This window comes from Tenrec ecaudatus, chromosome 9 (genome assembly GCF_050624435.1).
Source record: "Tenrec ecaudatus isolate mTenEca1 chromosome 9, mTenEca1.hap1, whole genome shotgun sequence".
Taxonomy (NCBI): Eukaryota; Metazoa; Chordata; class Mammalia; order Afrosoricida; family Tenrecidae; genus Tenrec; species Tenrec ecaudatus.
The window spans coordinates 87,485,879-87,501,523 of NC_134538.1; the positions used below are offsets into that span (position 1 = coordinate 87,485,879).

At 42.7% G+C, this 15,645-nt stretch overlaps 1 protein-coding gene across 1 annotated transcript in view; it reads right to left on the reverse strand.

Moving 5' to 3' along the window:
- The window catches only part of ABCB5 (ATP binding cassette subfamily B member 5), a 124,935-nt gene that overhangs the window by 35,584 nt on the left and 73,706 nt on the right, over positions 1-15,645 (reverse strand). The window contains exons 16-19 of the mRNA XM_075557582.1: positions 15,317-15,460; positions 14,263-14,367; positions 14,040-14,117; positions 7,336-7,419 (exon numbers count right to left, since the gene is read on the reverse strand). Coding sequence (XP_075413697.1) covers positions 7,336-7,419; positions 14,040-14,117; positions 14,263-14,367; positions 15,317-15,460 — 411 coding nt within the window. The remainder of the gene's footprint in view (positions 1-7,335; positions 7,420-14,039; positions 14,118-14,262; positions 14,368-15,316; positions 15,461-15,645) is intronic.

A 15,645-nucleotide genomic window follows, 5' to 3' on the forward strand; every position in this document is an offset into this window, starting at 1 on the left:
CTTTCATTACTAATTGGTAATTTGGTGATTTTGCTCAAAGAGAAGATGCTTCACATGTAAAACATAGCTGTTGGCAAGACTGCCTGTTTCATTGGATTCTAAGAAATTTGAATGATAGGTAATAAGAGACAATCATTAACATAATAAAGAAGAGGAACACATTTTGTAGAATGGAGATTTGAATGGAATTATGGTAATCCTGACTAGAGTGAGCCAACTGTGGAATTCCTAAAGGCAAAAGTTGTCATTCAGTTAAGTGTAGTGTGTGTGAAAGTAGTATGTTGTGCTCATTATTTGATTACACACACCCCTCATTTATTTACATGATTAGGTCCCAAAGATCAGGTCATTATATAAAAATGGCCATTATGTGAAAATGGAGGATGGCCACATAAGAAAATGGTGGATAACTACTCATTATGTATACTTGCCAGATTACATGATTACTTAACTATCAAATTACCTAGTATTTAACTGTTGAGTGACATCATGCCATTCCTGCCCAACCCCAGGGTACCATGGGTCACCCCCGCAGCCTGCATCCCTCCTGGTTACAGCGGGACACCGGTCAGTAAAGTGCATGTGGTCCAGGATTTGCTTGGTATGACTCTTCTAGACATCGTCTTTGTAGCCTCCACCAAGCAACTGCGTGCAGATTGGTGGTATCTTCTCTTTTCCTGGTGGGTCTGAGTGAGAGAGGATGGGAAGATGCTGACAGAACAGGGCGATTCAGTTATGCGTGATGGTTTGGAAGTTAACTGTGATTGCAAAAAAAAACAACAACTTGAATGTGGGGATTGGTCAACTTTGTCATCCAACTAGGTATAAAATCACTCATCCTATGGTGGGATTTAAATAATTTAACAACTGATTTGTTGCCTGTCCTAATGACTGTTTTAAGTATAAAAATCAAGATACCAAAAGTTTGTTTATTATTTCATAGTCAGTATTTAACTAAGAACAATAAAAAGTTATGCAACATCAGATTAAGTTATAAGACAGTTATAAAATATTAATGAAAAATATCAAATAATACCTGACAAAAAGCAATAGAACTGTTAAAGATGTGATCATATTGCCTCTTGATTGGCCTCTCACTTGGAATATTCTTCGCTTTCATCCGAGGATCATTAGTTGGGATTGGTCCTTCAGCATCTTTTCACTGCGGGAGTAGAGTCCCACTCCTTTAGAAAGAGGCTGATTAGACGAATAGTCATTGTGCTTGATGTATTAGAAACCGGTGATTTCTCTTCTCTGAACATAATATGTTTGTCTTTGAGAAACTCCTTTTGGCTCCGGATGAAGTTAAGGCAATTGCTCTGGCAAAATTTTCAGCTCTTGGAACACTTTCAGGACTTGCATACTTCTGGGAGTTTTTTTTTTAGAACATTTTCTATGAAATCTCAATAATTATTAGTATCAATTTAGGAATGAAAGATGTCACTAAACATGAGTAATTGTTATTCCGCTGCTTTTCATGGAGCTAAAACTTCTTCAATATTCCAGCAATCTGGCTCCAAAAAAATCAAGATATTGTAATTAAAAAAATCTTTTATTTAAAAAATTTTATTGGGAGCTCTTACAGACGTCATCACATTTCAGAGTTCAATCACATAAAGTAGTGTTGTACCATTGCTGCCACGGTCAGATTCAAAACACTTTTTCTTCTTGCATTCCTTGATATCAGTTCCCCTCAATCCCCTCTCTTCCCGGCCCCCCCAACCCGCATCTCTCTAGCTATCATCTGTCATCCATCTATCTTTGCCCGTATCTTACTCCATCCACTAGCAGATAGTGACTGTCTCCTTTCACATACAATTCTGTGAGTGGGGTTATGCAGTCATCCACGCTATCAATAACCCCTTCCCAGTACCTTCAGAGCTGAAATTTGGATGTTTGGGGTTTGAAGGGGATGTGAGGGCGAGGGTCGGGGAGCAGATCGGTCACCAGATGGATTGCCATGGGCTGCGGTTGTCCTCGGAAGCTGACTCAGCTCGGTGTCCACAGCCAGGAGCAGACGAGCTCCAGTCCATGTCTGGCCAGCTCTGGAACCCAGCTAGCAGCCACGTTCTCTCGATTTTCCGATCTTCAGTTCCGCACTGTCTGCCATCTTACCTCATCAGCGCAAGCACACTGCACCTCACCTCCATACTTTGTCATTTTGATAGAAAACTGACCCTGTTTGTTACAGAGCATCAGCGGAGCGATTGTGTAGGCACCCAGACCTCACTGAGACATGGAAACTGTATTCCTATCTTGAAATTGGCTACAATTTGCTTTTAAATGTCCACAATCCATTACTCATTTATTAAAACTCATTGCAACATTTTCTAGAATTTTTTTTCCTGAGAAAGCCTGGCAAATTGATGATTTTCTGCAAATTTTATATTGAAGGTTTCTGAAGTAGTGAATTTTTTTTTTTTTCATATGGCTGTTCTACTTCTATTGGCTCATGGTGTCCTAGCTTCCTACTGGTTTTACTAATTGGAGAGCACCATCATATCTCATGGGAATTCGGAGTGTAATACACACTGAAACAAATGACAGTGTATCACCCCCTGGTTCTTTGGCATTTTTTCTCTTTACATTATACTTCTGTTTATTGAAGTAACAAACACGTGGGAATAAAAATGTAGTACTTCATAAAAAATACAATGAGTTTTATGAAACAAATAGATATTACAAGCATAGTTCTGTGTAGTATTTTATACTCAAGGATGGAATTATTAGCCAAAAACAGGGCTCCAGGAATTGATGGAATATGCATTGAAAGATTTCAGCCAGCTGAAGAAGCACTGGACGCACTCACTCATTGATGACAGGAAATTTGGAAAACAGACACTTGGTCAACAGACTGGAAGAGATCCATTTGTTTCCATCCGCCCAAAAGGTGACCCAACAGAATGCTGGAACCTTAGAACACTATCATTGATATCCCACACAACTAAAATTTTGCTTAAGATTACCACAACCATTGCAGCAGTACATTGACAGGGAACTGCCAGAAGTTCAGGTCAGATTCAGACATAGAACAAGGGATATCCCTGCTGATGTCAGATGGATCTTGGCTTAAAGCAGAGAACACTAGAAAGATGTTGACTTGTTTCATTGGCACTGCCAAGGCATTTCATTATATGTGGACCCTAATAAACCTCAGATAACCTTGAGAAGAATGGGAATTCTAGAACACTTCACTGTGCTCAAGAGGATCTTATACATGGATCAGGAGGTAGTTGTGAGGTGTGCATCAGGGTTGTATTCTCTCACCATACTTGTTCACATTGTATGCTGGGCAAACGACCAGAGAAGCTGGATTGTATGAAGAAGAATGATGCATCAGGAATGGAGGAAAGTTTGTTAACAACCTTCAATAGGCAGAGGACCCAAGCTTGCTTACTGAACGTGAGGAGGACTTGAAGCACTTGCTGATGAAGATCAAGGACTGTAGCCTTCAGTCTGGATTATAACTAAGTGTAAGGAAAACCCAAATCCTCACAACAGGATCAATCGGTTAGCACCATGATAAATGGGGATAAAGTTGAAATTATCAAGGATTTTCTCTTGCTTGGATCCACAATCAATGCTCATGGAATGAGCAGTCAAGAGATCAAAAGACATGTTGCATTAGGTAAATCTGCTGCACAAGACTTCTTTGGAGTATTGAAGAGCAAGGATGGTACTTTGGGGACTAAGGTGCACCTGACTCCGGCCATGATAATCTTTCTCGACTGTGGTGCTAGAGAAGAATGTTGAGCATATTGGACTGCTACAAGGACAAATGGATCTGTCTTGGAAAAAGTTTGGCCACAGTGCTCTTTAGAGGCAAGGAAGGCGAAACTTCATCTGACATACTTTAGACATGTTGTCAGGAGAGACCAGTCCCTAGAGAAGGGGGTCATGCTTGATAAAGCAGAGGCGCAGCAAAAGAAAGGAAGGCCCTCAAGGAGATGGATGGGCACCGTGGGCTCAGGCAGAGGCACAACCGTGAGGCTGGTGCAGGACCAGGCAGTGCTTCATGCTGTTGTGCACAGGGTTGTGCACAGAGCTGACTTGATGGGACCCAACCACGATATGGACAGAATGAACATTACGATGGGTGCTTAGAATACATTGTGGCACAGATGAACATCCCAAAAGGGTAAGGATATCCGGCAGAGACCATTGTAATCTTGATTTTGCTGGGTTGAATTTGATACGTGACCAGTTGACCATCCTAGAGATGGGACCTGAATTTGTTCAGGGTGCAAGTATCTCTTACTGGTTCCACGACAGAAATTTCTTCCCTGACTTTTTGAATGTTGTTGGGGCTCTTTTCCTTTGTACACATTATTTGTATTTTTGTCTGTGTACTATTATGTTTTTATCCTTACCACCTCAGTGTGATTTTGTTTGTTATTGTCTTCCATTGGGCCCCCCCAGCTGTGAAGCACAGGAGGAGTGAATGCATAATGATAATAACTGATACAAGGGGATGTAGGGAATACAGGGGTGGGGAGTGGTGGGTGATAGGGAGGGAAGGGAGATTTCAGGAGTAACTAATGAAGACGGATAGTGGGAGGGAGCACTAGAACAGACTGTGATTGTGTAACACATCTTAAAGGCAATTTAACCATGGCGGGTGGGGCTGGGATGCTCTAAAATTGAGGTGGAGGCGATTGTATAATTCTCCTTGATATGATTGAATGATTGAGCTACTGAATTTTAAGGTATGTAAATTACTTGCTAATAAAACTGTTGAGGAAGAAAAGGCAGGAAACCAAACCAAAGCAAAAAGGGTAAGGGACATACATTTGTGATTTCCACATTGGGCAGCTTCCATCCACCCTCCTTTGAGAGAACCCTGATCACCACTGCCATTTTAACAACTGGTTCCCTGAGCTCAACAACCAATTAGGTATCACTTCTGCCAAACTGGTGGAAGCCAGCTGAATTCCACCACAGCAGCCATCTCAGAAGCAGGAAGGAGGGAGGGCATATTACAATCATTAAGGAAGAAGAGTCAGGAGAAGTCAGGTCCTTTGGACTCTGAAATCCCTGAGTACTGAACCGCCTTGATTCAGGGAAGGGAGCTGTGACCCCCAAGGCGGGGCAGAGGCACCGCAGAGGAGCAGCAGTAGCAGAGGCAACGGAACCAAGAGCAAGCAGGAGACAGCAGTGGCCTTCCCAGCACAAAGAGCAAGTACAACTGCATGCCTTTGAGCAAGATGCTTGCTTGTGCCTGGGTTCTTTCAGGCACTTCTTTGGGGGAGTTAGGTTTGCTAACCCATGAAAATGGACCTTAGCACCTTTGAGCTGAGGATGATGGTGGAATGAGCGCTTTATGGGCAGTTATCAATGGCGCTAAAGGAACTTTGTAACCCTTGCCTGAGCAAGCTGTGGCTGAGCGACCGAGGACCCCTGATAGGCGTGCCTGTGGTATGACTGAGAAGAGGTGCTCTTACCTAAAGAATTATATCCTTAGATTTTCTGATTTTGAATTGTAAACTGTTAACTTCTCTAATAAACCTTGCAACTATGAGTATTATTTCTGAGTTCTGTGTGGCCTGGCAAAGGACTGTCTAGCCCAGCGAGTACCATGAGAGGGATGCCTGGCGTCTGAATTGGTAAAGAAGGTGGAAGGTAGAGGCACGTCTGACTTCTGCCTCAGAGAAGTCAATCTTGGGCTGATGTTGAGTTTGATTTGCCTTCCACTGCTCAGGTCACAGAAGGAAGTGCTGTTCTCACACAATTTTCACAGCAAAGCCGTCAGCGGGTAGATGGTTACAGCTGTGCGGAGCACAAACTGTCCAATAGCGAGACAGCTGCTCTCTGAGGAATAGGCGAGTCGGTAGAATTTTCTCCATCTTTTCACTCATATTTGTGCTAGCAAAACCAACTCCTCAGACCTATTTAAAAACGTGAGTACTAACTAATAAAAGTCTAAAGCCTCAACTTCAAAATAAAGAGAAAGAGTCCTGAGAGGAGAGTTGGAAAAGAAAGAATAACTCTTTTCTCCTAGAATGCTTTCTGTACCATAAAACATTGCCCCAAACCATTACGGATGCGTGTCTGTATTTCAACTGCATCAAATTGTTTCAATCTCTGCTCGTGGAAATGGGCCCTTGTATATAGATATTGAACAAATGATTCTCGAGAAAGTTCCCAAAGTTTGAATAGTTGCCATGTTCTCTAGGGGGAAAAACCCTTCCAAAGAAACATGCAGTTCTGATGGGTTTTGTTACCTAGATTGCTACTCTGGTCCTACTTCTGTAATCAACACTGTGGGATTCCTAAGCAGAGCAATCCTTGTGCAAGATCACACTCGCCATTCAGAAGCGGCCGCTGACTCTGTCCTTCTCGCCCACGTGTCCTCCTCCGACAGGGAAAAGGCCGTAGCTCTGCTAGCGCGCCTGTTCTTGAGAAGCGTTTGCAGCTTCCTCCTCATTGGAATTAAACGTAGAAAAGCAGCATTTGCTGGTCTTGCTTTTGCACTCCTCCCCTTGGAGCTGAAATCCCACTTCTTACACAAAATTAAATTTTATTAAAAGAATTGTAAGAAAATCCATAAATTACTCTTTATCTCGTCTACAGCTGCCTAATCCCTACACTCGTGTAAGCACCACCTTGACATTTACTTTGCTGGTCGTTCTGTGACCGAGTTTGAACGTGATGCAGATCCGTTTTGCTTACAGGGATGCCATGGGCCCTGACTGCGATGGACCTCTGTCTAACTGATCTATTCCCCAGCACAGCATCATTTCCAGATGCACACATCAATCTGCGTGTGTAAGCATTTTTTAAAATTAGATTTTGGTTTCTGGGGAGAGGGAATCTCAGGGTGGCACAAACAGTTAACACTGCTTGGCTGCTATCTGGAAGGTTGGAGGTTTGAGTCCATGTAACGTGGAAGAAAGGTCTGATGATCTGCCTCCAAAAAATTAGCCAATGAACCTGCTCTGGAACACGGTTTAACTCTGACACGTGGGGCTTACCATGAGTTGGAATTGACTCGATGGTAACCAGTTTTATCCTCATAATAATTCTGACGTGTGCTTGCATGTTTTCCTTTCCTTACAGTTTCATGTCTGGCTCTTCAGTCCTGAGCTCAATTCTCCAACTCATCCTCGACATCTTCTTCACTCCTCTCATTATCCGTCCTTCTTTATTTCTATCAGATTTCAAAGGCTTCTTTGTATCATTCACTGAAAATTCCCTGCTAGCTTTGGGGTGGAGCTGGTCTGTTTAATGATGTGGCCGTCTCGTCATAGCTCAAATAGACGCACAGACACACATGCACACGTGTTTCTACATACACCACACACCCACACCTCTTGTAACAAAGACCCAAATACATACTCCTTGAATCTGTGCTATATCCACGGCTAGCATTGTTGTCAAGGCCCCCGTGTTGTTTTCTTTGTCATCAAACCAGGACAGATCCTAGGTAAAGAAGGAAATTAACATCTGATTAGCAAAAAAAGAGCCTTCTCTGATTCGTGGCTCTGCAGTAGCTAAGTTGAAGGTCTTTATCCACCTCTTTTATACACAGCTATGAATGAATGAGATGACTTGCTTCTTAAATCATAACATGGAAGGCATGACCTATTTTTTATTGTACAATTGACAACGAAGACACATGCCCCACACTTACAAATTGTTTCTAGATGCTGGGGATGCACGAAGAAATTTCAGGTACTATGTTGTTGTTAGGTGCCCTTGGGTGCCTTCAAGTCAGTTCCAACTCATAGTGACTCTGTGTACAACAGAGCAAAGCACTGCCCTTTGCTGCAATCCTCTTCACAGTTGTTCCTATGTTCGCACCCATTGTTGTCAATCCATCTTCCTCTCCTTCTCTGCCCCTCTACTTTACCAAGCATGGTGTCCTTCTCCAGGGATTGGTCTCTCCGGACAATGTGTCAAAGTATGAGGGGGTACCCCCCAAAACCCCAACATTGTGCTGAGCAGAGCAGAGCTTTCATAGTATGCACACACACACACACACACACACACACACACACACACACACACCCAGCCCCCCCGGTGAGCATCGAGAAACTCGCTCTGAGCTAGTGAAACCTGCAACCAGTGGCATCGCCTGGGAAGGTTCTTTCTGGTCACAGTGAATTTTTTCATAAAAGCAGTTTCTCTTAAGCCTCTGTCTTTTGTGATGGAGGATTTAAAAGAACAGTGAGTGACTCTGGAATTTTGTTTCCTGCTCCGGAAAAATGTCACAGAACTGTTGTGATATTGAACACAGCTTACAAGGATAGCGCTGTGGGAAAAACTCAAGGGTATGGTGGTTTTCTCATTTCAAAAGAGGTGAAATGTTGATTAATGATAAACCTTGTTCTGATGTCTGTCAATTTCCTGAATGGATGAAAATGTCAACAAAACAAAAGAATAGTACACTTGTGCTTAAAGACCAACAAAGGACCATTGAAGAGATGGGGAAGTTATTAGTAACAGTGGGCAACAAAATAAGGCCTGATTTGTGGTAGACGGCAGACTGGTTTTGCCACTATGACCATGCACCTGCTCATGCAGCCATCTCAGTGTGCCAGTTTTGGGCAAAAAAACCATCATGCCTCTCTTGCTCTTGCACCTTACTCACCTGAACTCGCTCCTTCTTTTTGTTTCCTCAAATGAAGAGGGACATGAAAGGACAGTGATTTAATGAAGTAGGAGAGGTGAAGAAAAAAAAAAAAAACAGGGAGGTGCTGTCAGCCATCCAAACAGATGAGTTTGAAAAAAGTTTCCAAGAATGGAATCACAGATTTGACGGATGTATTAAGTGTAATGGAGAGTGTACACTTAATGGAGAGTATCACTTTGAAGGTGCTCGCTTGTTTTGTAAAAAAAAAAAACCAAAAACATAGCTTTGAAAAAAATTCCCCCCCTTTTGAGGTGAGGGGTGGGTGTTACCCTGTCTTATGTAAGACCAAGTTTCGCCAACCTTGCTTTTTAGGAGAACTTTGGTCATACTACTTCCATGACAGATACTTTGGCCATACTGCTTCCATGTTTATTCTTTTGGTACTTTCAATATTCTTTTCCAGCACAGTAATTCAAGTGTATCGCATCTTCTTCAGTCTTCCTTATTCCAACTTTCACATTCATTTGAGGCAACTGAAAAATACCATGGTTTGTGGAAGGCACACCTTAGTTCTCAAAGCAAGATCCTTGCTTTTCCATACTATAAGAAGTTCAATACTTGTAAATAATGTTACCAGAAGAAAAATGTTTGCTTTGTTAGGCACTGTCGAGTTGGTTCTGACTCTCTGTGACCTGAGGCACACGGAAAGAAACCACGTGGTCCTGAGACATCCTCACCACTGTTGCTGTGCTTGTGCCCATTGTTGCAACCACTCTCAACCCATCTTATCAAAGGTCTTCCTCTTCTTTGTTGACCCTCTACTTTCCTACACATGTTGTCCTTTTCTAGGGACTGGCCTCTCCTGATAATATGTCCAAAGTATGTGAGATGAAATTTTGTCATCCTTACCTTTAAGGCACATCTGGCTGTTCTTTTTCCAGCACATATTTGTTTTGATTTTTGCAGTTCATGGTATTTCCAATATTCTTCCCAAACAGCATAATTCACATGAATTGACACGTCTTCAATCTTCCATATTTAATGTACAACTTTCAGTTGCCGACGAGATCATGGAACATACCATGACGTGGATCAGGCACACCTTAGTCTTCGAAGCAACATCTTTCCTCTTCACCACTCTGAAGAGGTCTTGTGCAGAAGACCTTGTGCCCAATGCAATATGTTGCTTGATTTCTTCCCTACTGCTCCCATGAATTCTAACTGTGGGTCCAAGTAAAATGAAATAACTGACAACCTTAATCTTTTCTCCAGGATGCTCTCTATTGCCCCAGTTGTGAGAATCTTCTTGGTTTGTTTTTTTTAATTGACTTGTGATCTCTACACTCTGCTACAGTCTTTGGTCTTCATCAGCAAGTACTTCTAGTCCTGCTTGTCTTGGGCCAGCAAGGTTGTATCACCTGCATTTTTCAGGTTGTTAATAAGTTGAATCCCGATGCTGCATTCTTCGGGACAGAGTCCGGCTTCTTCTCGTATTTGCTCAGCGTACAGACTGAGCAAGCATGGTGAGAATAGTCAAGCCTGATGCACACCTCTCCTAATCTTAAACCATGCAGTATCTTCCTGTTCTGCTCAAACAACTGCCGCCTGGTCCTTGTAAGGCTTCAGCATGAGCACAGTGTTCTGATCCCACTTTTCTTGATGTCCATAGATAGCTATAGACCACACAGTGAATGCCTTTGCATAGTCAATAAGATACAAGTAAACATCGTTTAGATGTTCTCTGATTTTCGCCAAGATCCATGTGACATCAGCAATGATATCACTTGTTCTACATCATCTTTGGGATCTGGCTTGAATTCCTGGCAGCTCCTGTCAATGCACTTCTGCAAGTGTTTTTGAAAAATTTCTTCAGCAAAATTTTACTTGCATTTGATATCAATGATATTGTTTGATATTCTCCACATTCACTTGGGTTAGCTTTCTTTGATGTAAGCACAAATACAGATCTCTTCCAAATGTTTTGCCAGGTGTGTCTTCCACAATGTTTGGCATAGGCTAGAGAGTGTGTTCAGTGCTGCGTCAGCTTGTTGAGACATGCCAATTGGTGCTCTCTCATTTGCTGGGGCCCTATAGATATATTTACACTCCGAATGCCATTAACACAGCTTGGACTTCTTTCTGCAGCATGTTTCTGGATCACATGCTACCTGTTGAAATGGATGAGTGCTGATTATTCTCAGAACAATGACTGTGTGTTCTTTACATCTTCTTCTGATGCTTCTTTCACCAGCAAATATATTGCTCATGGGATCCTTCAATATTGTAATTTTACAGAGAAAAAAATAGCTGACCTTTATAGTAGGACCATTTTGTATCAGGGTGGTGTCAACCATTAAGCACTTGGCTCTGAACTTGAAAAGTGAGTAGTTTGAGCCCCGCCCAAAGGCACCTAGGAAGAAGTGCCTAGCAATCTAGTTCCATAAGGCCACAGCCAATGAGATCCCGCGGATCGCCGTTCCACTCGGCCACAGCTGGGGTCATTGTGAGTCAGAATGAACTTGATGGCAAAGCAGTTTTTAAAAAACGATGTGCCAGGCACTGGGGTAAGTGCTTGGCATCTATCGCCTTTGCTCATTTCATTATCAGAACAATTTTATGGGGTAGACACTGTGCTTATTCATATTTTACAAATGAGAGAAGCAAGGTATAGGGAGATTAAGTAACTTGCCTAAGGCCCCATTGCTGGCAAGTCCTGAGAACAGCATCGTCCAAGGCCAGGGTTTTCATCACGTTTCCTGTTCTGCCAGCCATCTGACGGAGTTTCATTAATTACCCTTTTTTCCATCTTAGAGACTTTGCCACCTCAGATCCATTGGAAAGTAGGTTAGGTACTTTTGAGACCCCCATTGATCACGATCAATGGAATCTCCCTCCGATTTAAAGGCACTCGTAGAATCCCTAATCAATTTAAGCTGGAGGAAAATGCACAAAGCTAAGTCTCCTATCTGTTCAAAATCACAGTAGCTATGTAGGTCAATATTTATTGTTCAGAAATACAGATTGATGTTTGAAGCATAACTAGTAATGAAGCACGTGAAACTGGTGAAAACTGGAATCTAGGTAAGGCGGAAACTAGTCAGAGAAGAAAAACTCAAAACATTTTCCATGAAGAGGAGGGAATGGTAGAAAAGTAAGTCTGCGCCTTGTCCAAGGCCGACAGCGTCGGAGACCCTGGAGAACAGAGCAGGCAGGCTGAATTCCGGCTCTCACAGGTCCAACGGTATTTACAGTGGCAATTTGAACATTCCTTTTCTGGGATAAATCTTCATCTTAGAGGATCACAAGCCATCAAATAACATTCACATTTTATACCTATAAAAAGACCACACCTGATTCCATAAATACCTCTACTTTAAAAGAGGGTTCAAATGTTTATAAAAAGCACTGCAGGCCTCAGCACATTTCCAAAGCCTTAAAATGTCTTATCCGAGGGCGAAAATGCAATAGTAAGAGGGAAATCCCACTGTGAACGGAGACACATAAAAAGACTGGAAGACTACTCTCTGCCAAAGCACTCCTCCCATTGTAAACCGGCAGAGATAAGCAAGAGGCAAAAAGGCTGGGGAGGATGAAGAGGGCAGATAGCGGTGAGCTGAAAAGGGGGATTTCAGAGCATCTCTTAATAACCTCGTACAGGACTTGGAAGGAAGGAGCCCCGGGGGCTTAGTGGTTCCCTGTTGGGCTGCTCCCCGTCAAGCCAGCAAGCAGTTTGAAACCACCAGTGGTCCCTCATGCAGCACCCAGGCTTTCTACTCCTGTCCAGAGTTGCAGTCTCAGGGCCCTGCCGGGGCACTGGGGTCAGCCTGGACTCAATGGCTGTGTGTTTGGTTTGGGTTTGACTCGTGTAAGTGTGTGCCTGCTTTTTGGAGAACCAGAGTCCATATATGGGGTAAGGAGTAGAGAATCCTTTGGGTCAGAATCTCCTTGATCCAAAAGTGTCCTGGCAGTCACACGGTTAAAGCCGGGCAGAGGATTAAGGTTTAGAGTTACCCATTAGCATGCTGGATTAACAGTGGTTCCACTGGTGAAACTGGCTCTTGGCTTTGAGAAGACTGTGATCAGGTGGGATGTTAAGAGCAATGCTTGGAGAAATCTAAATGTATCCTTCTCCGTATAGAACATTCCGCTATGCAGGGAGCATGCGCATACAATACAAATAAAGACAATCGAATGATTTTCTGTGACTAGGGGACAATGACCATAAATTCATGCAGAAAACAACAAATACCTGGTAGAAATTGTCAGTATGTGTGATTATGTAATACTAGTTCACTAAAACCTCATCTTCCCCTAGGAAATATTTGAGGTTAAAATCAGAAGGTGTTTAAAAATAAAACAAAAACCACAGTACTGGGGAGAGACGCTCTGCCATTAAGTTGTTTCGGGTCCCCCATGCCCACCCTCTTCCCTCCCCGATTAAGGAGCATCTCCAAAGGATGAAGCAAAGTGGAGACGGGACGCTTTTGAGCAGAGAGTGGAAGGAAGGCCAACAGCTGCCCCAGACCCTGGAGTTGTTCTGAGAAGCCACTACCTTTGGCTGCAGTTTGAATCCTGTCGTTTTCTTAAGAGGACAAAGTTGAGGAGTTTCGTGACACACTCCCCTCTGGAGCGCTGCTCCTGAAAGTCCCAAGATGTAAGAACTGGCTTTGACGACTCAGCTGGAGTGACAGTAACTCTAGTTCTGAAAAGAAATTACTCTGGCAGGAAGCTATTTACTCCTGCATGGTGAGCTTTGGTGACAGAAAGGGAGGCAAAGGGCTCCCATGATTGCTAGCTTTCAGGGGAACCCAATCCACCTCAGCCCTCATGAAAGAAGTTTAGTGGTGCCAATTGGAGACGTGCCTGCCATTTGTCCCCAGACTCGCTTTGCAAGATTACTGCTTGATCCACTTAGGTTTAGTTATTTCACAGGTGTGATTGAGCTTCTGTGCGAGGCAGGTGTGTTCCCGCCAGCTAGACTGATGCTGAGTTTAGGACATTTTAGACCAGGACAGAGAAACGGGTGCTTTGCAAATCCTGCAAAGGAAGGAGGTCAGCGGTGAGCACGAATGAGAGCAAGAGAAAGAGCGACTCTTGTTCTTGTTTATTCCCAAGAGCGGGTGGTGGCTCAACATTTCTGTTTTCACTTGCTCTCCAATTTTGACTTTACTGCCTTTTGCTGAACTAAATGCAAGAAACAAGGAGTGAGCCCCCAAACAAGAATGTTACTTAGCACACAACAATTTGGGGCTTGCTCCCAATAAGAGAAAAATAGACTATAAGAATCCTGAGGGTGGATTTTTCTTGCCAACTCAGACACAAAACGTATGCTTTTAGATGACCAGAAGAAAGATGATGCTAACAATCAACTAATCAAATTGAGGTACACATACACACACGCAAGGGAACAAGCTAGAATATGGTAGAACACATTTTAAAGAAAATAAAAGTAATTCAATACACTAACCTGGTATAACATGGCTTTGAATGCCAAGCGTCTTAATCTCATTGTTAATATTTCTCCTGCTCTGCCGTAAAACCACCCCTGGGGTTAGGAGGGGGAGAGAAAAAATGTGTTTATTCTCAACTAGATTGCTTTTTAACATGTAGGCATTGTATTTTCAACAAATAGAGGGGATGGCATAAAAATGTAGCCATGCCCAGGCTTGCTCCGTTTATTAGTAGCTTACCTGCATGAAATAGCCGACAAAGCAAACAGCCCCCAACATGACAAATATCATGGAATAAACCTCGGTCTCATGCTTTAATATGGTCTTATCATTCTTCCCAAAGACCTGAAAAGGAACATGTTTTGTTTTTTTTTTCCAACCAGGGATTTGGCAAAAAATATAAAAGACACACAAAGAAAAAACAAAAAAGCAAACCGAAATATATAATCATCTGACACATGCCTCCCCCACACCATGAATCTTAATGTAAGAATGGAGGTTATATACCTGTTTGGAGGTGGGGAGCAGGGGCCAGGGGAAATGTGTGTCACTGTTTCTATTGTCTATATTCCTTACATGTGATAAATAAATTTACCTTTACTTCTCCCACTTACTGCATAAATATGGGATCAGGCCTGCAGGACCTTTGTCTGCTATATTATTATTGGTATATTTTCTAAGAAATCTTGTTTGTGTGAATTATTATTTTTAACCATTGGTCAAGTTTCTGAATCTTCCTTTATTTAGAGCAGTATTCACAGGGTGAGACTTACACACCTGTCCAGAGACATGGTCTCTAACTTGAGCAATGGCACACCCGTTGACATCTGGATAGACACAATGTCACTCTGCCAATGGGGAGACTGCAGACTTAGCACGAAACGAGTAAGATCCTTGAACCCACCATCTCTCCAGGATCTTTCAGCACATTGACAAGTCATGTGCCTCCTCTCCCTGAGCTGGTTGGTAATAAAAAACATTCCTATTGTTGCAAAGGGAGCAGTCTTATTGGTTTATTCGATTGCTTCAGTACTCTGGGCTGCAGATACAACATTGGAGTCAAAATGAGCGAACTTAATTGTTTAGTCAACAAGGGCATGCCGAATACTTCACAGCAGATGCTGGCTTATCCCCTGCGAACATTCCCCAGCCCTCTGTCATGGACCCCAAGGTAGCACTGGTTCATTAAAAGTCCCAGTTTGTTCCTTATTGGGCTACAGTACAACATATCTGTTCTCCCAGGCAATGCTTGGTTGAAAAGTGCTAGAAATATTAGCAAGTTAGTTTTACTTACAGTTAGAATTTTTGCGAAGATGATGGCAAGGACTGGATGAACAGTTCCATTTAGAACCGAAGCCAATGTCCCCAGAACCACAAAGGGCCATTCTGGCTTATTTAATTTCATGATTTTTAGTAGAGACACTTCAGGAAGACTTTTCTGAGAATAAAATATTTTGGTTAAGAGCCACGGTGTGAGCGCAATGGAGGGGAGAGAAGGTAACCAATTATGAATAGAGTGATAATGTAAAACGTCAAGTATACTGGTGTACTGATGGTGGAGTAGAAAGTAGACATTATTTTCTTATAGGTCAAAACATACGAAAGAACTGCACTCCAAAGTGC